Here is a 24709-nt window from a genome sequence, read left to right as displayed (position 1 = left end):
ATCTGGGAATGTCTTAATTTATCCTGTTTTTGAAGGATAGTTTTGCTAGATATAGACTTCTTGGTTGACAGTCTTTTTTCAGCACTCTGAGTATATGCTATCCACAGCCTCCTGTTCTCCATAGCTTCTGAAGAGAAGTCAGGCGGCAGTCTTACTGAGGGTCACTTCTTTGTGATGAGGTACTTCACTCTTGCTGTTTTCAGCATTCATCAAACTTGAAAAGATTTTGATCAATATGTCTTCAAATATTCTTTCTGCCCTAATGTCTCTGTCTCCTTATGGGACTCTCATTCTGCATATGTTAATACTCTTGATGGTGTCTCACAGGACCTAGAGGCTTTATCCTTTCTGTTCATTCTTTTTCTTTCTATTCCTCAGACTGGATAATCTCAGTTGACATACCTTTAAGTTCGCTGATTCTTTCTTTTACCTGTTCAAATCTCCTGTGAATTCTTCTAGTGAATTCTTCATTTCATTTATTGTACTTATAATAAATGTACTTATTGTACTTATTTTTAAATCCAGAATGTTTATTTGGCTCTTTAATATAACTTATATTTCTTTATTGGTATTTTTTATTTGTTGAGATATCATTCTCATATTTTCCTTTAGTTATTTAGACACGGAGTCCTCTGTTCTTTGAACATATTTGTAATACTCGATTTAAGTCATTGTCTCATAAGGCCAATGTCTGGGCTTCCTCAGGCACAGTTTCTGTTAACTCCTTTTTTTCCCATGTATGGGCCATACTTACTTATTTCTTTGCATGTCTCTTAATTTTGTATTGAGCACTGGACATTTTAAATAATATAATGTGACAACTCTGGAAATCAGATTGTTCTTTCTCTTCAGGGTTTATTATTGCTGTTTGTTACTGTTTGTTTAGTGATTTTTCTAATCAGCTAATGATTGAACAGAGAATTCCTTAAATGCCTGTAACCAGTAAATCTCCCACTCTACCCAAGGGGCTCTGTGTGCACGGTGGGGCACACCTTCAACACTCAGGCAGTTGACAGCTCCTCCTTAGCCTTCGTTTCCTGCTTTTGCATAGCTTCAGTGTTAGCCAGAAGTGAGATTTCAGGGCCTTCTCAGTTCTTTCCTGGGCGTGCACATAGCCCTGGACATTGCATGCCCTAGCTTTTCCTTTTAAACTTTTTGATTAGCCTTTTGTTTGTCTACCTCAGACAGCCACAGTCTTACACAGTTGCCTTTTTTTGCGCCCCCCAAAAATGCCTTTGCACTGGGTGAGCCCCAAGTCAGGTCAGATAAAGACAGCCTTGTGAGTGAGGTCTTCCAGGGAACCAACAGGTCAGTTAATGACAGTTCTCTACAAATGGGGCTTTGCAGGTGCTCCAGTGGCTGCCAGACTCCTGATTCCCCTGTGATTGTGGGCCATGGCTATCCCAGGCTACTGGGGGAGGTGGGGATGGGACTAGGGCAAGTTCAAGTGCTACAGAGCTCACTGTTCTACTAAGACTCAGCCATTTTTCTTAAATACACTCCAGATTGGTACAGAACCTTGGCTTATTTCCAGAGCTCAGAAATTTTTCTGACAATTTTTGCCAGTGTTCGCATTGCTTTGTTGGAAGAGAGGCTTTTCAGATGCCCTTAATCTAACATTTTCACTGATGTCACTTTAAGTGATGTTTGCGTGTTGTAATCCATAACTCTATCATTTTTCTTGGTTCTAAGATGCTCACGCTCTTTGAGTTGCATTAAGTACCTGGCATTGTGTTGGCACTTACCGTGCCCCATTTGATTTTACCTCTACTATTACTGCTGCCACCACCACCACTAACCCTAGTACTGCTACAGTGTGCTCTGTTACACTGTGTGTTACACTGTGTGTTTCCTAACGTGAATCATCGTTACTCAGGGAATGATGCCACCATGCCATAAATCAAGCTAGTTCATATGTGATTTTCCTCCATAAGGAGAGCCAGAATAGTGGAATGAAATTGTAACCTTCAGCAGGAAAGGAAAAGTCCCTCAGTTTGGCTGTAGCTGCTGCAAGAGCCTTTGGGCTTTATTTAGGAAAAATGTAGACACACCTGCATGTAGAGAAGCCTGCCTGGGGGGCACAGCCCTCAGCCTGTGGCAGGTCCCACTGCCTCCAGTGCCCTTGCTAAGGGCAGCCCACTGTCTCAGGGCTCCACTTCCACCTGCATCGTCTGAGCCCATGCCTACCCTGATCTCATTCAGTGGTGCAGGCGCTTCTTTTCTGTTGCTTTTAATCATGTGTAATAGCCTCCTGCTACACTCAAGTTACCTGCTGGAATGATCCCAGTTATATCCCCCTATGCCAATTGCGGTTTGTGTTGTTGTTGTTAAATGCTCCATTTAAAAAGATGCACAGGTTTTTGTTGCTGTTTGTGATTTCCGTTTGTGTTTTCATGATCACCAAAGCCTTTCTCACTCTAACATTCTGTGACTGTGTTTCTAGGTACAAGTTTGTGGAACAAATTCAATTTACGTTTTCGTAAGGCCTAGGAAAAGAACCTCATAAGTTTAGTATGATCCAGTGTAAAGAGCAGGCACCTTTAAATCAGATCTGAGTTTGCTTGAATTTTGGCTCCATAACTTAATAGCTACGTGATGCTGGCTTAGTGAGTTGTTTTAAGTTTCCCATTTGTAAAATGGGGATGATAGAGCAGTTTTGAGGATTCGGTGAAATACTGTACATAAAGTCTACACAGTGACTGGCCCTAATTAGACACCCAGCAAATTCTGGTTTCTTCCTTTCTCTTTCAGTTCCAAATGTTTACAAATTTGAGGGATGCTGGCTGTGGGCTGTCTGTGGTCAGGAGCTTTTCTCTGTCCAAGCCTGCTCTGATCTACTCATTCCCTATTCACCTTTTGTTTAAAAATTAGTTTTATTGACATATATTTTACCATAAACTTCACCTATTTTTAAAGTATACAACTCAGTGGTTTTTAGTATATTCACAGAAGTGTGTAACCATCATCACAATCTAATTTTTAGAACATGTCAACACCCCAGAAAGAAGCCCTGTACCCATTAGCAGCCATTCTCCATCCCCAGATGCCCCGGTGTTGAATGGTCTATCTATCCCGGTCCTCTTTCCGCCTAAGCTCTGTAAGTTTTGGTGTGCAGTTTTGTGGAATGCATGTATTTTGTTAACAGAACTGCTTGTGTTATAGTCTGGGCTTTTGCCCTCATCACTGAAAGTGTTCTTTCTAAGGTCACCATGACCTTTTAATTTCCAAATCAAACCAGTGCTTTGGCCCTTATCTTATTTGCCCCCTTTATGGCATTTGCACAGTTGGCCGCTTTTTCTTTGTTGACACTCTTGTCTGGTTGTTCTATCTCAGTCTACTCAGCTGCTCCATCGTGTTTAAACATGGGTGTTCCCGAAGGTTCCCTCTGCAACCTTCCTCTATTCCTGGGTAGGATCATTCTTCCATATTTTTACATAGTATCATGTTTAATATCTTTAATTCCTGTTAATGATTTGCTGCCCTACTGGAAACTTAAGTATACCTGTTTCTTCACCTCTCTAACAATCTTAAGTTTTGCTTTATAAATTTGTTTTTCCACGTTTAATAACTATATCTTAGCCTTTATGGCTGTTCAGTTTGTAGGATTTTTTTAGTTGTTTGTTAGGCTAATTCCCAGGTGTTCACATTGTTTGTATTTCCTCTTCAATTCTTGTTCCTAGTCCTTTTATTCCATTAAAGACTAGCTATTGGCCGTGTAGATATCTGTGTGTGATACATATTTTGAGAACTAAATCATTACCTGTCTTCTTAGTCAAAAGTGTTTTTTCTGGGCTTCCCCGGTGGCGCAGTGGTTGAGAGTCCGCCTGCCGATGCAGGGGACGCGGGTTCGTGCCCTGGTCTGGGAAGATCCCACGTGCCGCGGAGCGGCTGGGCCCGTGAGCCATGGCCACTGAGCCTGCACGTCCAGATCCTGTGCTCCGCAACGGGAGAGGCCACAACAGTGAGAGGCCCGTGTACCGCAAAAAAAAAAAAAAAAAAAGTATTTTTTCTGATTCAGTTTTTCGTGTCAATTTTTTGTTACATAAAATATTTTAAAATGCATTTCTTATTAAATATGCTTACTTGACAAGAGTAATTTTTTCAGTGACATCATTTTCAAACATAGTTGCCAGGCCCTTGCAGAAACACTCCCTGGAAGAAAATAAGTGGACCCCCTTCTTAGCAAGGTGAAGAGAAAGCATGTCCGGAGAGAGTGTTGAATAAAGAAATTTCATAATGATCCTTTCCAAGAACTTGAAATCCAGGACCTAAAATAAATCTTCAGTTCATGAGGGAAATTTTATTACTCTTATCATTAAGGAATAGCTTTCAATTTTAATTGAATTCTGTCCTTAATTTCGATTGAAATTTTAGATTGTTAAGAATACCGTTGTTGAATGAAGGTCTGCAGCCCTATAGCCACAAGACTGTCGCCCATCCTGCCCGCCCTTCCCTAAACGTCTTACCCCAGCAGGAGGGCAGGTGGGGTCTGTGGAGTCGCGTCAGGGCCTAGGAGCGTGTGCGCCTGGCTCTCCTGTGCAAAGCCCCGCTTCTTCCGCCCGCTCCTCAAACTGGGCGCGGCTCGTCACTTTGTCCAGTCAGGGTGCCAGGCGGGAAGGAGCTGGCACCTCGCAGCACTTCTAACATCTGTGTGTAAAGACTTTCTTTCAATGTTTAAACAAACATATATCTGCCCCTTTTGTTGGCCTAAGTGAGTAAAAACAAGCAAGTTAACAGCCCTTATTCCTTGGTGCTTATGTAAGTTTCCCCAGTACTTAGAAATATATTCTTCAAGTTTCATAGCATATCTGTAATTACACTGTTGCAATTCTGTTTTTACAAACCAGGAGATATGTTTTCCTCTCCTCCCATGCCTGTCATAAATTTGAGCCTTTGCTGTGCCTTCCTGCAAGTGGTAAAGCTTCAGATGTATTTCCACCCACTAACAGGTGATGTGCAGTGTTGGGTGTGAGAACGGAGAGGCACTGGGGTGCTCAGGGTCTAAGGCAGGACGCAGGGGGCTTGTGGAGGAAGCTGCTGGTTTCCACTCCTGTGGTCCAGCCGTTTACCCTGTCAAAGGGGGTATGAAATCAGAACCTCAGGAGGGCTCTCACAGTGCAGGGAGAAGTGTACTGGTGTACTACACTGCGTATGTTATTTCTGGTACTGACAGATTCCTGAGTACATGTTTGTGCAAATGCCTTGTTTTAAATTTGCTCCGTGGAGTGGTAAGGACTTCGTTTGAGTGGAAATGCTTGTGGGTACTTCTAGGTGCTCTTTGCATAGAAGCCATTGCCATTGTTTTGTTGTGGTGCAAACTGTTAATCACTTTTTTTCCTTTCACATCATCTGGAAACCACCTGATGCTCTCTTTCTAGATGCCCTGGAGCTTCTCATCAGAGAGTTGCCCTGGAGAGACGGAGAACTAGTAAAACTCAGACGGAGATCGAGAATGAAAATGGAACCACGGTCATAGATCTTCCAGCTACTTTATCACCCGAAGCGGACTGTTCAGGGCCGACCCTGACATCGGCGTCCCTTCCTGCCTGGACGGAGGAGCCTGGCCTCGACAACCCCGCCTTCGAGGAGAGCCCCGCCGGGGACAGTACGTGTCCGCCGCCTGTGTTCCTTGCCTCTTCTGAAACCGGGTGTTGCCTTTCTCCCCACCACTCCCTGCTGCTCTCCCAACATGCGTTTTCTTTCCTCTTTAAAAAGTTAATTTTGAGATATAATCCACATAGCACATAACTCACCCTTTTAAGTGCACAAGTCTGACGGTTTGCAGTTTAGAAGCAGAGCTTGGAACTTACTCTCAGGAAGGTGACCTTTCCCTCCCTCTTCTGTTTAGTCCATGATTCACTGGTTGTTAACCTGCTTCTTACTGGGTGTTTGTGTGCAAACGCTTGTTGCTTCTTGATTAAGAAAACAACAACATTAAGAGCAACAAAAATAATACCGCAAATTAAGTGCTCCCTGTGTCACGCGTGTGCCAGACCCTTCGCACCCGTTAGCTGACTAAATGCCGCTGACGGTGCTGGGAGCTGGTTTGTGACAGGAGCGGCCTGAACCATGAGACGAATCGGTCGGCTCCTGCCGCCGGGGAAGGGCTGGGTGTGTATCTGACCCCATGGCCACGCCTGTGACTACTGCTCTGCTCTGGTGGCTGCCATGAATCTGACTGTACAGCCACTAACAGTGAACAGAAAAGGCCGGTAGTCATGGATCTTGGGCACGTCTTGATGGTTGGCCCTAGGTGTTTATTTTTAAATATACTTTTCTTGAACAAATTCCAAATTTTACTACAAATTCAAATTTTCCCTGCCCCAGCCATAACCCTCTTCCAAGAGCCACCTCTTCTTAGAGCCTTTGTGACTCCTCTCTCACCCCGTGGTGATCACATCCCACAGAGTCGTCTTTACGCTGCTTTGCATTAGTTACACGTGTCCGTGCTCCACCGACCAAACCTTCTCTCGTCAGTTAGGTCGAGATGACGTTCTCTTAATATTGCTTCATCAGATCACTGTGTCGCCCCTTGTGATCTGATACGTAGTGGCCATTTGTGATAATTCACTGATCACCTTTGGGAGAAGAAATGTTTAGATAATCTTAACAGATATTTTTTGTCATCCTGCTTTCCTTATCCAGCGGTATTGCATAGTTCTTTACCATCTACTAATGTAAGATGACTTATTTACCTGAAGATGATAACCAAAATATAAAATGTTTCTCTTTCCATCTATTTCTCTCTCTCATTTCTAACTTGGCAGCCACACAGCAGCCACTTAGTTTACCAGAAGGCGAAATCACCACAATTGAAATTCACCGGTCTAATCCTTATATTCAGCTAGGAATTAGCATTGTGGGTGGCAATGAAACGCCACTGATTAACATTGTTATCCAGGAAGTCTATCGGGATGGAATAATCGCCAGAGATGGGAGACTTCTTGCTGGAGACCAGATTCTTCAGGTATCCATTTTAATTACTATGTTAACTTGCGCTCTTTTGTTCTTATTCGTAAGTTTAAAACAGAACACTGTGGTACTGTGGAACTTGAGTTGTATATAGGTTAGTTTTACTGGTATATGCAAAACAGGTCAGAATTTATCTGTAATTTCTCCCGTTTCCCCATATGCGTGGAATGTATTTCTTCTCCCTACTTTATTTCCAGTCCCGCGTGTGGCTGTGCTTGCGGTGCTTGGGCTCCTGGGGCCGGCTGGGCTCTGCCCGGCTCGGTCTGCAGGGCCGGCTGGTTCAGAGCCGTCCCACCCATGCTGACATCCTCTGATGCCAGGTCCAGTGCTCTCATCCGCTCATCACCTGCATTGTCTAGTTTACCTTCCTCTACTACACTGATTACTACCAGCTGGAAAAGACAGGCTGTGCAGCACTGGTTAGTTACAACTTATACCATGGGATTTAAGCTGGAATTCAGAAACCATACCCGTCTCGTCGGCTCCCTAGTGCGCTCGTTAACCCTTGGTGCTACCCTCACCTTCTCTGTCAGAAGATGATACTAGCTTGGGACAAGGTGGTGTTTTCTTAGAGGGCACATGGGACTAAAGGGAGAGGGAAGGGAGGATTCTTCTGTATGAGACTGGAGTTCTGTGGCTACTGGCCTGGGTATTTGAGTCATACAAGTGTAGATGATAGTTGAAGCTAAAAGAAATAGTAACCTCCATGGGCTTCCCTGGTGGCACAGTGGTTGAGCGTCCGCCTGCCGATGCAGGGGACGCGGGTTCGTGCCCCGGTCCGGGAAGATCCCACGTGCCGCGGAGCGGCTGGGCCCGTGAGCCGTGGCCGCTGAGCCTGCGCGTCCGGAGCCCGTGCTCCGCGACGGGAGAGGCCACAGCAGTGAGAGGCCCATGTACCGCAAAAAAAAAAAAGAAATAGTAACCTTCAGAAGGAGAGAGAAGAAATACTCATAACAAAGAAAACTATCTTCTAGGAACCCAAGCTCCAGGAGTTCTCCCTCCTTCGTTGTTTGGTCCTCACCGTGATGTGTTGACACCCACACCTCATTCCCCCTTTCCCTGCTCCCGCTTCAGTCCCGGCCCCCGCTGCTGTGTCTAACTCTGTACACACCCCACCAGACATCCCTGCCACCAGCTCTCTGCTCTTCAATCCGACAAAACCACTGCCAGGCTAATATATCTGTAACTCTGCTTTCCTTGGGAAAATGTGACTAGAGCGTCACACCCAGACTGACTAATATTCACGGTCCTCTGTGGTCTCTTGCACAGCCTGTCATCTTCATCTTAACCCTTCCTTCTTGCTTCACACACAGCAGCTGTAATGTTCTAGGCACTGTACTAGCCACTGAGAATACAACTAAGAGCAAGGTTCTCCCCGAGTCCTCGTGGAATTTATAATCCAGTGGAAAAGCCAGACATGGCAATCTTCTTGCTGCCACCTCACTCCCAATTCCAGGCTGTCCCACCCTGCTGGCTTGTCCACCTTCATCCTTAAAAGCCTTGCTCAGCCCTTCTCGCCCGTTCGGACCTCTCTTTACTTGAATTACTGACAACATTCACTGCTTTATTCTTCAGCTCTTGGAGTATAATCACAGTGAACTATTTAAATGGGCTTGGCTTTCTACGGTGATTGCAGCCACCCTAACAGTACCAGTTGTGATACAGATTTCTCATAGTGCTGTGCATGTCATAAGCACAGGAAATACTTGCTGAGTCAGTAAAAGAGAGGACTTGGATATAACATCGTGTCGGGAATAGCCGTCTCCTTTATTAACACAAAACTTGGACCCTCTAGGAATATTTCCACTCCCACTTGTACGCTGCCCCGCACGGTGTGTTTTTCCCACTTTAATTAACATCCTCGGGCCCCACACCCTTCCTTCATTACCCTTAGCAAGGCTGACACAGACTGAACTTTCTAGCAGTGTTTTGTTTCATACTAAGTACTAAGAAGAAATAGGGGGTACAGGAAGCGTAACCAGTCCCGCTTATATAAAATCAGCTTCCTGATCATACCGTAGCTAGCTCTTCACTGTGTTTACCAGTAAAAGATAGCTATTTACTGTATGCTGTATTTGCTGTCATTTTACGACATTAGTACTCTGGCTGCACCAGGCTGGCAAACCCTTCCCTGCGTTCCTGACTTCCCAGCTTGCAGTCCGAGTCTGATTGGCTGCCCCGACATTGGGACGCCCGGGCGGCCCAGACCCAGAGAGCCCGGCTGCCCGGCTGCCGCTCGCACAGCGTTCTTTCTCTCTCCCATTTTCTCCCACTTCCAGCCTCTCTCTTAATACGTGTACATTCATTTCTGTGTTTTCTTTTTTGCTACCAGTGATGTACTAGCACTGGGTATTAACAGCTCTATATATTACTCATTCTTTTTCTAAATTCTAAAGGTAAAAACAAATGCTTTGTTTTTATCTGCATTTCTTTGAATACCATTGAGGTTAAATAGTTTTTCAGGCTTTATTTGCTAATATAGTTCAGCAGCGGGCCTTTTACTCTTCTATTTTAGAGAATTGTGTTTAGTAACATAACTGAGTCCTTACAACTCAAATAAAATTATAGTTATCTGAAATTATTGACTACATTTTTGGAAATTAACTCATAGCTATAAATTTACATTGTAGAAATTCCAAGGCACTATTATTGTTTACGGAGGCACACATGTTAATATCTCTAGTAATGATCATCTTAATAAGTCCAGTTTAATGATGCAAATCGATAAGAAAAGTAAGAACACATAACCTGGTTAATGGATTCAAAAGGATCTCTCCTACTGTGGGCCCTGACTTCTGCTTGGCCTCTGGCTGGTATGCTGGAGCCAGTAAGTAAAGCCACACCCCTTGCCCAAATGTGGAGTATTTATGGTCATTCAAAAGTAAACGCTGGGAAAGAAGGCTGCTTGGAATTTTTTTACTACCTGGTTTACTACATGGTCCAACTCTGTATAAGACACATAAATAATACAGTGAGCCGATCTGAAAATCCCCAAGAGTGGTAAGGATGGTTTATTTATAGAGCAAAGAGCTGCCAGGCCGCCTGTGCTTCTATTTTAGCAAACTGTATGCCGTGACAGGGTGTGGCTTTGGTTTTCCCGCATTAAACACACACACACCCCTTATTCTACTAAATAGCCTCTTGGAAGAGGAGACCCATATAACCTTCAAGGCCTTTTATGATGCAACCTTTTGAGCAGTTTGAAGAAAAACAATATTGTTATAAATTACATCAGTGTCACTATTAACGATAATACAACTTTTAAAGCATTATGAAGAATGGGTATTTTTCAGTTTGGTCCATCATCAATGACTGAGGCATGTTCAGTTTTGAAGGAAAATAATTGCAGCCATGTGTTGACTGCATTGGTACAAAACACATTTAGCCGAAGTGGTAGAGTTTACTATTGCTAGTGCTATTTTTACGAAGCCTGGAGACAGTATTTTATCTGGTCTCTGCTTTCTCTGCCTTTTGCCAGCCACTAAACATTTATGAAGGAAAAAATCTTCTTCCAGCTGCGGGATATCCCACACCTACTTCCCAAGGATACTCTGAGGCTGCGTGCCTGCACACGGCTATGGCCGGATTTCAGCCCGATATTTCGTCAAGTCGTTTGTGATATACCTGAATATGAGGAAAACTGTGAGCCTAGAGATAGGTAGCTCTGAGCTGAGTAGCCAGAAATGATGGGTTTTGATTAGTGGATTCATGTCAGGCTAGGTTTTTTTAAGCAGCTGCCTTAATTCTCTACTTGAGCCTGTATTCAGTGTTTTTATTGAGGGCTTGGATGGCTACCAAATGCATAGATGTTGCAGACTTGGGAGAATAGCAACTTTGTGTATGACATCTATGAAATTGATGACTGAATTTTTAAAGATGCCAACAGGCCAAAATCAACAAAATTCAAGTTAACGGTGTTCAAAACTATCAACCGTAGGTTAACAGAAAGGGGGGAGGTCTTGCTTCACGTAGATCTCATGTGAAAAAAACTCAAGGAGTTGAGGTGATCACACCTCACGCAGAGCCTGTCACATAACCGACCTTCTGAGTGCGGGTTCCCCTCACTTTCAGCTCAGGCAGATCCGGAGGAGCTCGCGCTGTGGTAAATACTAAGAACTGTGCTACTTCCTCTAGCTAGCTGTAGCTACATAACCGAAGGCGGGTATATTTTCTCAGTGACGTTACAGGTCCAAGATCGGTCAGTGTACTTATTTCAAGGTTATAAAGTTTAATAAGTAAGTGTTCTGTATTAAATTATGCTTATTTTATAAGATATATGTTACACTTGTGTGCCAAAGAATTAGAGTGGAATTATGATGATTGGCTTTTCTTCAAAGTAAAAGTCACTCATCTAAAATAAGGCTGTATACTTGAGTGCACCACTTTCCTTAAAATAACACTCAGTTTATTTTCTCTAGCTTAAGTGTATTTCATTTTGGAAAAGTAAGTTTGTAATCCAGCAGAACTTCAGTTTCTGTTCCACTAGAACTAGTCTTTCATGAGCACTTGCCATATCTGATGTTGTCTAGTCGTGCACTTCCTGACCCTATGAAGTGGATGGTAAACACGTTTTACCGGTGAGGAAACAAGTCCTGTAATTCGCCCGAGGTTATCCAGTTACACGGCAGAACCAAGGACCCTCGTTTAAGACTATCGTTAAAGCCTGTGATCTTGACGACTATTCTCTACTTAATGCTAGTCACTGTAAGTTAATTTTAGGAGCGCTGTACGTTTTAAAATGTCTTTGGAGTGCTCGTCTTTGTAAGTAATGATGGTGTATCATTTTCACAACGTCAGTTTCCTTCAGAACGCTTACCTGAACATTGCCACGAGCTGGGGAGATAAAAGATTGTCACGCTTCGGCCGTCACCCTCTTTTCCAGGTCAACCACCACAACATCAGCAGCGTGTCCCACAACCACGCCCGCGCCGTGCTGTCGCAGCCCTGCAGCACGCTGCACCTCACCGTGCTTCGGGAGAGACGCTGCGGCGGCCGCGTGCACAGCCGGCCCGTGGGCGGCTCGCCCCCGGAAGAGGTTTTCCAGGTGGTTCTTCACAAACGGGACTCTGCCGAACAGCTCGGCATCAAACTCGTCCGAAGGACCGACGAGCCGGGCGTCTTCGTCCTCGACCTGCTGGAAGGGGGGCTGGCGGCGCAGGACGGCAGGCTGAGCGGCAACGACCGGGTGCTGGCCGTCAATGGGCACGACCTGAAGCACGGGACGCCCGAGCTGGCCGCCCAGATCATCCAGGTGAGCCCCGCCTCGCGCCCACTCCACACCCGCAGCCTTCCTGCCGCCGCTCAGCCTTGGTTCTCACTAGCAGGTGACACGGGGATCCAGGGGGTGCTTGAGACTTCGTTGGACAGTCAAGCACAGCTACCTAAATTCTTCACAGTCCACACCAGTCTAACCTCAGCCCGGGTGGCTCCCTTCTGGTCTGCACACCCATGAACTTCTAGGCAGGCTGTTTCTGGAGGAAAGGCCCTGCGGTCTCACGTGGCAGATGGCAGTGTCCACACTTCACGAGGGAGAAGGTGAGACCCCCAAGGAGCTGTGGTCACCGAGGGTGTAGCTCACCTGGTCTCTTCACTCACCTCTCACCTTTACTGCACAATCCATAAAAATGAGGGGGGGAAATCAGTTTTTATTCAGAGCAACTTATTTCTATAGTGCCTTTTATTTATTTATTTTTTTAAGGAATTCAGAGCATTTCAAACACATAACATTGTCCTCCCAGTATCTCTGGAGGTAGTCATGATTAGAGGGAAAATGTTTTTAGTAAGAGCATCAAAGCAGATACATTAAAAATCATCCGAGAAGACCTTTAGGTTCTGCAGTGTGCCTTGGCATTTAACGCGGCTGTCTCCTGCAGCCTCGTAGGAGGGTGAAGCAAAATGAGAGTTTAAGTCAGCACAACACACGCTACCAGTGGAAACCAAGCCTTAGTTAATATAACTGAACTTTTGGAATTAAGGTCGGTTGATAGTCACAAATTAGGTATATATGTACATGGAATCAAGTAACAATGAGATTTTTTTTTTTTTTTGGCAGTACGCAGGCCTCTTACTGTTGTGGCCTCTCCCGTTGCGGAGCACAGGCTCCGAACGCGCAGGCTCAGCGGCCACGGCTCACGGGCCCAGCTGCTCTGCGGCACGTGGGATCTTCCCGGACCGGGACACGAACCTGTGTCCCCTGCAGAGGCAGGCGGACTCTCAACCACTGCGCCACCAGGGAAGCCCACAATGAGATTTTAACACTAAGAAAACCCAAGTCTCACTCCCCTTCAACCTACTCCCTTTTCTCCCACTCTTTGGTTCAATATAGCCTTAAGGAAACACACACAGGCTCACAGCCATATTGCATTGAGAGGCGGTTCAGGTACTGGTCTTATTTCATAGATTTGAGGCTTAAAAAAATTGAATGTCTTGAAATTCCCTCAAATCAGAGGCAGCATTCGGAGCACCAGGAGCTTCACCTGTGGATCACACCAGCTGCTGCACTGCTGAGAACGAGTTCATCTTGCAGGGGGTGGGGGGAGAAGAAGGAAGTTAATGCATTTTGGAGATTTGTTAACAGAAATAGGCAAGTCGAATGGACTTTCTGAATTGAGAAGTCCGATCGGTAAGATGGAAAGGAAGAGAGAAATATATCGCCTGTATATATTTCAGGCAATGTTAAAGTACACTAATTCCTAAATAGATGGTCCTTACTAAATTTCTAAGCAAAGTGTAGAAAATATAGTTACACAGGTAGAAAACACATTTAAAATTTTTCATAATATATTTTATTTGGATTTGTATAATGCAAATAGTTGCATATTTTGTGCTGTGATTTTTCCCAGACTATAGAAAACGCAAGTTGCTCAACTTCTTTTTGAAAAAAAAAATGGTCTTGAGGATTATAAAAATAACACGTATTCCATGTCTAAAAAGGAGCACATTGGGGCTTCCCTGGTGGCGCAGTGGTTGAGAATCCGCCTGCCGATGCAGGAAACACGGGTTCGTGCCCTGGTCCGGGAGGATCCCACATGCCGCGGAGCGGCTAAGCCCGTGAGCCATGGCCGCTGGGCCTGCGCGTCCGGAGCCTGTGCTCCGCAACGGGAGAGGCCACAACAGTGAGAGGCCCGCATACCGCAAAAAAAAAAAATAAATAAATAAAAATAAAAAGGAGCACATTGAAGATAAAATACTGAAAATAAAGAAGTTACAATCAAATTCAGTCTAAACACCCCAAGCTATATCAATGTGAAGTGTTTGGAGGACATCCTTACAAAGTTTTGAGTGTGTATGTCCACAGATAGATAAAAATTTATACAATACTTACACAAGTGCTTATCTTGTAAATTCTGAGTTTGCAACTTTTTCTTTGTCAGCGGTATGTTGTGAACTTCTTACAATGAAAGTAAGTGTAGAACCCCATCATGATGTTTACTAGCTGATTCACTCAGTGTTCCCCTGTTGACAGACTTTCATGTTTTGTTTTTTAAGACATTTTGCTAAACTTCCCTCCAGAAAGATCAGAGTATACTCCCAGCACCAGAGTGTACTACTCAACTATGACTTAAGGGTATTGTTATTTGAACATCTTGCATTTTAAAAGATCTTTAACAGAACTTTTTTTTGCTGTGTTTGAAACCCTGACATATTAGATGTGCATTCTGTTTAAAGTCAGCCTAAACCCAAATGTTGGTCCATCATTTAAGTCCTAAATGCCCACTTCCATCACATGCACAGAATTTTGTCTTTCAAAAAATCTAGAAAGATCAAGGATTTGTTTCTATTAATAATAGGTTTTTCATAAGCAGGGGTTTTCCAGTAAAAGTTGAAATACTCATTAGAGTATTTGGTGGTTATGAGGTAGTAAGCAGTGATGAAACTAATTCTGTACATTGAAGTAAAGTCACAGACGGAGCATCTCACCACTTCACACCGTGCAATCGAATGATGTGAAGTGTCAGAATTTTCAGCATCAGGATTCTACTTTTGTATTTACCCCTTAGATCAAGTACCACACTCTGTGCTTTGGGAATCTGGCCACATATTAAGTGTTTTTCTTTCAGTTATGTTGAGGGACTTGTTTGAAATTTAGTTGAATAAAATGCTTGAATAAGCAAATGTTTTTTAGATGGACATAAAAATTAACACTTATTCTCCAGTTTATAAACTAAAAATAATACAGTAATGTATGTCAATTTATCTCGATAATACTTGTGGAAATAACTGAAAATAGTGATTTCTTAACATTACCGACTGTAATCATGGGGGAGGTCCCCACTTTCTACCACAATTCCTTGAAAGCAGGCCATCATAATTTCCCATAGGAGTAATAATGCAATTGGGAATTGTGGTCATGACCAAGAGTCACCTTCAAACAAGTCAGGCCTGTACTTTACGTTTAAAATATATATGGATATAGATAATGGGCCTCTAAATTTAAAATGATAGTCACAAACCTCTAAGATAATTAACGTAACACCAGGTGTGTGTGCAATACACACACTATATATATTTATATAAATACAATCTTATACAGGATCTCTAGAATCATTCTTTCCAGGATTATTTAAGCTGATGTCCTATTTTTGACTCAAACTTATAGCAAACAGAAACAAAGTTGTGTATAGTTTCACTGATTATTACTTCCAAAATAGCCACCATGGAATTTATTTGTAAAGTCGCAGTGGATTTTAATCAGGTTTCGAATCAGTTGTTCCTCTTATTCTTTCCCTTGCTCTCTCCCTCACAACACCAAGGCCAACCTTGAAGGGGCAGAGAAGTATCAGAAGAAAGCTACCCTTCAGGAAATCACGGGGAGAGAAGAACAGGGGCAGTTTGCTTTGCCTGGGTTGTTGTGGAGGTGGGCTTGGGGAGAGACTAGCAAGAGCCGTGCACATGCACCTCAGCCGCAGACGTCTTAAAACATGAGCTCACGAGATGGACTCCCTTCTCCGACCACCGGGCGCCTGCAGTCCCCCCCAGGCAAGGCACTGGCTCGGTGAGGAGTGCCTGTGCTTTGTGAAATGAGAAGCATCTTCATGACTGGCAGTCGTGTCTGTGTGTTTTCTCCAGGCTAGTGGAGAGAGGGTGAATTTAACAATTGCTAGACCAGGGAAACCCCAGCCTGGAAACGCTGTCCGAGAAGCAGGAACTCAGAGCAGCCAGCACCACACACAGCCGCTGCCTTACAACAGACCCAGCTCACATAAGGTAAGGTGCCTTGTTTGTGGTTCTTAATTCATCCACACTCAAAGGATGATCGTTACAAGCTGGTAAGATTTATGAGGGCTGCTAACTCTGTTAGAGAAAGGTGCACGCAGGTGTTTGGGGTGCGCAACGTGTTTTGCTGCCTCGGAGAGAGACTGCATTGTCTCAGTCCCTTGACCAGTAGAGTTTCTTGGTGGGGAAGGACCCTCTGCCAGGTGATTGATGAGAAATGTTTGACTGTCGAGAGAAATCTTCAGTTTGTTTAGTTCTGCTTGAAAGTGGGGTTTCTCTTGGCTTACTCATTTAAACGTGACAGTTGGTTATGTAATTGAAAAAGCATAGTGAAGACAATGATTGACAGCCTGTACTTAGCAACTGGGTAGCTTGCCTACAACAGAATTAGATATGTGCATATTAAACATATAACTCATAAATTTCGATAGCTACAGGTATAGCATATTTTTTTGTTGTTATATGAATAGTATAGGAAGACCACCCTAAATATTTTTAAATTCCTGTATGCTGAGGTTTTTCCCTGCTTCTTCAGTATTTCACTGGTTTTATAATACATACCAAGGTCATTTACCTGTGCCGAGAATCTTGATACTGTCTCACTTTAGTTGCAGAAATTTAAAACGGGTGGTAGTTCATTCTTTTTTTTTTTTTTTTTTTTTTTTGCGGTACGCGGTCCTCTCACTGCCGTGGCCTCTCCCGTTGTGGAGCACAGGCTCCGGACACGCAGGCTCAGCGGCCACGGCTCACGGGCCCAGCCGCTCCGCGGCACGTGGGATCCTTCCGGACTAGGGCACAAGCCCGCGTCCCCTGCATCAGCAGGCAAACTCTCAACCACTGCGCCACCAGGGAAGCCCCATTCTTGATGTTGTTGCCTTCATTTGAACTCACTTTCTGGTAGGCTGGCGTGTTTTTTCTTCTTTTTTCGGCTGAGCATGTGGGATCAAACCTGTGCCCCCTGCCAGTGGAAGCACAGAGTCTTAACCACTGGACCACCATGGACGTCCCAGGATGGGATTTTTTAAATGATGTTTACTCAACTGTGTGAAAATACAAGCTAAATATGAGCTTCCAAAGTCACTCTCAGTAAAATTATAAATTACTAAACAAAAGCATTTGTTGGTCTGCTTAAAACCACAGGAAGTTCCCTGTGTGCTAAAATGACTTCTTAATGTAAGTACGGTATTTGAGAGAATACTTAACTTTTGGAACGTCACAGGTACCCTAAGAAAGCATCCCTTAAAGGCACAAGTACTTTTGGCCCATCAGGTTTATCTGGTTTTCTGAGCTCAAGTACAGACTTGTCACTGGTCTTTGGTTCAGTTAATACTTTTAAGAAATTGTAACCACAGACTTGTTCTCATTTCTGAACTGAAACTGAAATGTATGAAGGAAACCTATAATATTGCCTTCATGATGATGACTGAAAAAGGAGTTATTGTTTTGGAGTTTTGAATAGTTTCATATGGCTTGTCCTTACTTTATGCATTACATATATATTCCTAAAATTAAAATATAAGGTAAAAATTGATTATTGAAACTTTTTTGTCATTGAATTTTACAATAATTTGAGATACGAGTATCTATGACATGATTTTTTTTTTTTTTTTTTTTTTTTTTTTGGTGGTATGCGGGCCCCTCACTGCTGCGGCCCCTCCCGCTGCGGAGCACAGGCTCTGGACGCGCAGGCCCAGCGGCCACGGCCCATGGGCCCAGCCGCTCCGCGGCATGCGGGACCCTCCCGGACCGGGGCATGAACCCGCGTCCCCTGCACTCGCAGGCGGACTCTCAACCACTGCGCCACCAGGGAAGCCCTATGACATGGTTTTTATTTTTATTTTTTTTAATTTATTTTTTTGTGTGTGTGGTATACAGGCTTCTCACTGTTGTGGCCTCTCCCGTTGCAGAGCGCAGGCTCTGGACGCACAAGCTCAGTGGCCATGGCTCACGAGCCCAGCCACTCGGCGGCATGTGGAATCTCCCCCGACCGGGGCACGAACCGGTGTCCCCTGTATCGGCAGGTGGATTCTCTACCACTGCGCCACCAGGGAAGCCCTATGACATGATTTTTAAAACAATTTTTAAAACTGTACTTAGTCATTCCAACATTCATATAGAGAACTCTGCTTATTTGTTTGGGGCACATATTTTTCTCTCTGCTGCTAATTCTTATTATCTTTAATTGTCTGTGACAATGTTTTAAATAGTAATGCTGAATTTATTCTTATTCTGTGCACTCTGCAACTCTTATTGGTTAGAACAGCCACATGAAATGTACTTTTAAGTGTTAGCTATTTGCTGCTAATATACTGCATTTGTTATATAAAATCCTGATTTAGAAAAATAAGGGTCTCCTAGGGAAAATAAACAGATTAACCAGAAAACCTGTTCAGATGATTATAATTATCATTAAAAATTACAGTATACATTAGCCTGCTACTAGGCCTCTTAAGTAGCTGCTTAGATAAACATTCGTATGATTTAGAACTTTGCTTGAAGTACTCTGAGTATAATCTTTGAAGTTTGGTTTGGTTCCTGAGGGAAAAAAAAAGTATATATCTGAGCCATCTAGAGGAATAAAACAACCACCTTTAATTGATTAAATACCTGCAAGCCAAAATTGCTTATAAATATACTCAAGACTGAGTTTATATGAGTTTTCATAATAAAGTGGATTTTGCCCAATTTTGAAGGATACTAATAAGATAGATTTCATACCTTTAAACAGGAGACTGCCTTAAGACATTTCCAAGTTTTCTACTCGGTCATAACATTTTCTAGGAACATTAGGCTGTTATTGCAGGTAGTTCCCTTAATAAATGTCAAGAGTACATGGATTCCAGGACCAGAGAAAGGGAGATGGGCCTGCAGTTCCAGGGCCTGATTCACAGATTTCTCAACACTTTCAAATAATGTCACTAAAGGAATGTTATAATTCCATAAATGTAACTCATATTTCTATTGGTACTGTTAATGTTAATTATTATCTACATTTTCTCAGAGTTGATAAATGTTGGAAACCTTTTGAGACATTAGCTTCCACTGTTACACTTAACAGGACAGTAATCATGTGGTGTGGGCACATATAAACAATATGTATACATATTTTGTGCATATATGCAAAGCATATGTTTATATATTTGCATCTGCTCAAATCCCTATGCAGGAACTTACAGTTGTATATGATTTGGGGCAAGTTACATGACCTCTCTAAGTTGTTTCCTCATCCATAAAATGGGGCCAATAATAGTACTTACTTTTCAGGATCACTGTGAAGATTAATGAAATGACGCTTGTAAAGCTGTGAGCTTTTTGCACATAGTTAAGCCTCGATAAATGTTATTTTAATATTCATATTGCATATGTACACCTTGATTTTATTGAATTCTAATTCAAAAGAAAAGTGGTATTTTAGATTCTCCTTTTCTTCCAGGAGTATCTCAGTAATAGGTAACAGTAACAAATGTCAATAAAAATAGCTCTTCCCTGAGAATATAGTTTGTTGGGGATTTATTTCCCTGTTACTAACTTCAAAAATTCAATTATTTCATATCCTTTTAGCTTTTCACAAATTTTGAAGGTAGATTTGCACCTGCTTCATGATTGAGTGCTCTGATAACCCTTGTTAGTCAGAATCAGAAGATGGCTCTGTAGCTTTTTTCTGGCAGTTAGTAAAATCCACACTTTTATACTATGTCAACTTTTCTCTCAAAGAATATAGGAGAAAAATGGAAGTAAAATTAATTGGCTTCTCTTCAGAATCTTAAAATTCAAATGCATTATTTACTTTTTTAGAACTGATCATATCTGGGAGCTGAAGGTAATTATACAAATCCTATGCTTATTTTGACTTCCCCTATGTCAGCAGTCCTGAGTTTTTCAGTTCCATATATAGTCCTGAGAAAATACAGGAGTCCAAAGTTTGCCACTGTGATCCACAGAGCTCATGTGCCTCTGAAGAACTGTGTATTGCTTTCAGTTCTATAGTGATTTTTTTAATGACTTTATAATTGCCACTTTATGTTTTTACTTCAACTATATATATTATTCATTATCCAATAAATTTTTCCTCTCATGTTCAGGATCTTTCCCAGTGTGTTACATGCCAAGAAAAAAACATTACTGTAAAGAAGGAACCACACGAGTCCCTTGGAATGACAGTAGCTGGGGGCCGAGGAAGTAAAAGTGGGGAACTGCCCATCTTTGTGACCAGTGTGCCACCTCATGGCTGCCTTGCACGTGATGGCAGAATCAAGAGAGGTAAGCTAGGATCTTGTACAGTTTCACCACATCTCCCAAAGTCAACTTACGTTTTTAAAAATAATGTCTACAGTTTTCTATTAAACATGGCTTTTTAAAATCCTTTAAAATGTCCTGTACATAATGGAAGCATAAAGCCTCTCTATAAGGTTAGAAAAATGCCTAACGTAAAGGGAAATTGCTGAAGCTTAATAATCTTTCTAACAGTTACTCTGACTGTTGGATTATTTTATGTTGGAAAAGACCCTCTAAGAGATTTATGCTTCCAGCATTATGGTAGACCAGATACTTTGAAGGATCATCTCACTGAAATATACTTGTTGCCTATTAAAAAGGTGTCTGGGTGGGAGGAGGATAACAGAAGAGGTGGGTCAGAGACAAACTTAATAAAAAGGAGTGGTTTTTAGGGATTCATTCATTCACAATTTCCCAACCCCCACTAATTGATACTATATAATTTGTATGGGTGGGGGTGGTAGTGGTAACAATAGCATTCTCCGTACACTTGGTTCATATGGAAAAGTGAGTCTTGAAAGCTATTTCTCCAAAAATGAAGTTGGAGCTGTGCCTCACACCATACACAAAAATTAACTGATCCAAGACCTACATGTAAGAGCTAAAACTTTTAGAAGAAAATCAAGTGTAAAACCTCATGGCCTTGGATTATGCAACAGATTAATCAATGGTTATCGTAGATATGACACCAAAAACACAAGCAATAAAGACATAAAAACAATAGAAACAATCAATGAAACTAAAAGCTGGTTCTTTGAAAAGATGAACAAAATTGATAAACCTTTAGCCAGACTCAAGAAAAAAAAAGGGAGAGGGTCTAAATCAGTAAAATTAGAAATGAAAAAAGGAGAAGCTACAACCAACACAACAGAAATATAAAGGACCATAGAGACTACTACAAGCAACTCTATGGCAATAAGGGACAACCTAGAAGAAATGGACAAATTCTTAGGAAAGGTGCAATCTCCCAAGACTAAACCAGGAAGATATAAAAAATATGAACAGACCAATTACAAGTACTGAAATTGTATCTGTCATCTAAAAACTCCCAATAAAAAAGTCCAGGACCAGATGGCTTCATAGGAGCATTCTATCAAACATTTAGAGAAGAGTTAACACCTATCCTTCCAAAACTATTACAAAAAATTGCAGAAGGAGGAGCACTTCCAAACTCAATCTATGAAGCCACCATCACCCTGATACCAAAATCAGACAAAGATACCACAAAAAAGGAAAATTACAGGCCAGTATCACTGATGAACATAGACTCAAAAATCCTCAACAGAATACTAGCAAACTGAATCCAACAGTACATTAAAAGGATCTTTCAGTATCCACAAATCAATGACTGTGATACACCACATTAACAAATTGAAAGATAAAAACCATATGGTCATCTCAATAGATGCAGAAAAAGCTTTTGACAGAATTCAACATCCATTTATGATAAAAACTCTCCAGAAAGTGGGGATGGAGGGAACCTACCTCCATCATAAAGGCCATATATGACAAACCCACAGCTAACATCATACTCAATGGTGAGAAGCTGAAAGCATTTCCCCTAAGAGCAGGAACAAGACAAGGATGTCCACTCTCGCCACTTTTATTCAACATAGTTTTGAAAGTCCTCGCCACAGCAGTCAAGAGGAGAAAAGGAAATAAAAGGAATCCAAACTGGAAAAGAAGTGAAACTGTCATTGTTTGCAGATGACATGACACTATATACAGAAAATCCTAAACACACTACCAGAAAACTACTACAGCTCACCAACGAATTTGTTAAAGTAGCAGCATACAAAATTAATACACAGAAATCTGTTGCATTTCTATACACTAACAATGAAAGATCAGAAAGAGGAATTAAGGAAACAATCCCAATTACCACTGCATCAGAAATAATAAAAATACCCAAGAATAAACCTACCTAAGGAGGCAAAAGACCTGTACTCTGAAAACTATAAGACACTGATAAAAGAAATCAAGGATGAGATAGATGGAAAGATAAACCATGTTCTTGGATCAGAAGAATCAATACTGTCAAAATGACTGTACTACCCAAGGCAATCAACAGATTCAGTGCAATTCCTATCAGATTACCAATGGAATTTTTCACAGAACAGTAAATTTTAAAATTTGTATGAAAACACAAAATGCCCCGAATAGCTAAAGCAATCTTGAGAAAGAAAAATGGAGCTGGAGGAAACAGGCTCCCTGACCTCAACCTATACTACAATGCTACAGTAAGAAAACAGTGTGGTACTGGCACAAAAACAGAAATATAGATCAACGGAACAGGATAGCCCAGAAATAAATACACATACTTATGGTCTATTAATCTACAGATTGCTGAAAGGCATGTGAAAAGATTCTCAACATCACTAATTACCAGAGAAATGTAATCAAAACTACAATGAGGTATCACCTCACACCAGTCAGAATGCCCATCATCAAAAAGTCTACAAATAATAAATGCTGGAGAGGGTGTAGAGAAAAAGGACCCCTCCCTACAATGTTGGTGGGAATGTAAATTGGTACAACCACTATGGAGAACAGTATGGAGATTCCTTTAAAAACTAAAAATGGAGCTACCATATGATCCGGCAATCCCATTCCTGGGCATGTATTTACAGAACATTATGATTCGAAAAGATATGTGTACCCCAAGTGTCCATCAACAGATGAATGGATAAAGAAGATGTGGTACATATTACAATGGAATATTACTCAGCCATTGTAAAAAAAAAAAAAAAAAAAGACGAGGGACTTACCTGGTGGTGCAGTGGATAAGACTCTGTGCTCCCAATGCAGGGGGCCTGGGTTCGATCCCTGGTCAGGGAACTAGATCCCACATGCATGCCACAATTAAGACCTGGCACAACCAAATAAACAAATAAATATTAAAAAAAAAAAAGAAATAATGCCAGTTGCAGCAACATGGATGGACCTAGAGATTATCATACTAAGTGAAGTCAGACAGAGAAAGGCAAATTCATATGATATCAACTTATATATGGGATCTAAGAAAAAAAAGATACAAATCAACTTATTTACAAAACAGAAACAGACTTTGAAAACAAACTTATAGTTACTGAAGGGGAAACGTGGTGGGGAGGGATAAATTAGGAGTTTGGGATTACAGAACCCTTATAACTCAATAATAAAAGACAACCCAATTTAAAAATGGGCAGCTGATCTGAATAGCCATTTCTCCCAAGAAAATACACAAATGGCCAATAATCACTTGAAAAGATACTCAGTGACATTAGTTATTGGGAAATGCAAATTCATCACTAGGATGAATATAGGGAAAAAAAGACAATAACATTTGGCAAGGATGTAAAGAAATCGAAACTCTCATATTTGCCAGAAAGAATGTAAAATGGTACAAGTGTTTTGTAAAACAGTTTAGCAGTTCTTTAAAAAGTTAAACAGTTGTCATATGACCCAGCAATTCCATTCCTAGAGAAATGAAAACATGTTCACACAAAAAAGTGTACGTGAAGGTTTGTAGCAGCATTGTCCATAGTAGCCAAAAAGTAAAGACATCCCAAATGTCCATTTACTGATGAATGGATGAAGACACTGATTTATCCATAAAATGGAATATTATTTGGCCATAAAAAGGAATGAAGTATTGACATTCTACAATATAAATGAATCTTGGAAACATACTAAGTAAAAAAAGCCAGTCACAAAAGACCACATGATTCCATTTATATGAAATATCTAGAAAAGGCACATCTATAGAGATGGAAAGTAGATTAGTAGTTGCTTAGGACTCAGGGAAGGGAACTGATTACTAACAGGTACAGGGTTTTGCGGGTGGTGATAAAAATTTTCTAAAAATGACCATGATGGTTGTATAATACAACTCTGTGACTATAAAACCATGCAATTACAGACTTTAATTGAATGGTATATGAATTATATCTTTAGAAGGCTTTTAAAAAATTATTTGTCCTATTGTGGAATTTGAGGTAATTTTATTTCCTTGTTATTTTATGTTTTCGAAGTTTTCTAACAAAGAGAATGTCTTGCTTTAATAATCTGAAAAATGATGAATTGGGGGAGCAGGATTTTCTGCTTTCTTAGTACAAACGCTTGTACTTCCTATAAAACTAACCCTTTCCTTCCTAACCTTTTCTATGAGCCTCATTGCTCTTTTTTATTACATTACTTGGCAGAGCAACAAAGGCTGTTTTTCTTCTTCAAGCAGGACATGTTCAAATCACGAGTTTCATTTCTT

General features: G+C 41.7%; 1 protein-coding gene and 1 long non-coding RNA gene across 5 annotated transcripts in view; one reads left to right on the top strand and one right to left on the bottom strand.

The window, feature by feature from the left end:
• LOC136792811 (uncharacterized) overlaps positions 1 to 24709 on the bottom strand; it is a 104672-nt gene that overhangs the window by 5589 nt on the left and 74374 nt on the right. Inside the window, exon 4 of the long non-coding RNA XR_010837270.1 lies at positions 23232 to 23332. This is a non-coding gene — a long non-coding RNA (uncharacterized lncRNA). The remainder of the gene's footprint in view (positions 1 to 23231; positions 23333 to 24709) is intronic.
• Positions 1 to 24709, top strand: part of LNX2 (ligand of numb-protein X 2) — a 94612-nt gene that overhangs the window by 48739 nt on the left and 21164 nt on the right. For 3 of the 4 annotated variants that reach the window (XM_059042078.2, XM_067016733.1, XM_067016735.1), the window contains exons 3-7: positions 5379 to 5605; positions 6768 to 6967; positions 11855 to 12223; positions 16042 to 16179; positions 20271 to 20448. In XM_059042078.2, coding sequence (XP_058898061.1) covers positions 5379 to 5605; positions 6768 to 6967; positions 11855 to 12223; positions 16042 to 16179; positions 20271 to 20448 — 1112 coding nt within the window. The remainder of the gene's footprint in view (positions 1 to 5378; positions 5606 to 6767; positions 6968 to 11854; positions 12224 to 16041; positions 16180 to 20270; positions 20449 to 24709) is intronic. The other variant, XM_067016734.1, reaches the window with a different exon arrangement.

This window comes from Kogia breviceps, chromosome 16 (assembly GCF_026419965.1).
Source record: "Kogia breviceps isolate mKogBre1 chromosome 16, mKogBre1 haplotype 1, whole genome shotgun sequence".
NCBI classification, from domain to species: Eukaryota; Metazoa; Chordata; class Mammalia; order Artiodactyla; family Physeteridae; genus Kogia; species Kogia breviceps.
This window is presented reverse-complemented; position numbering and strand designations above follow the sequence as displayed.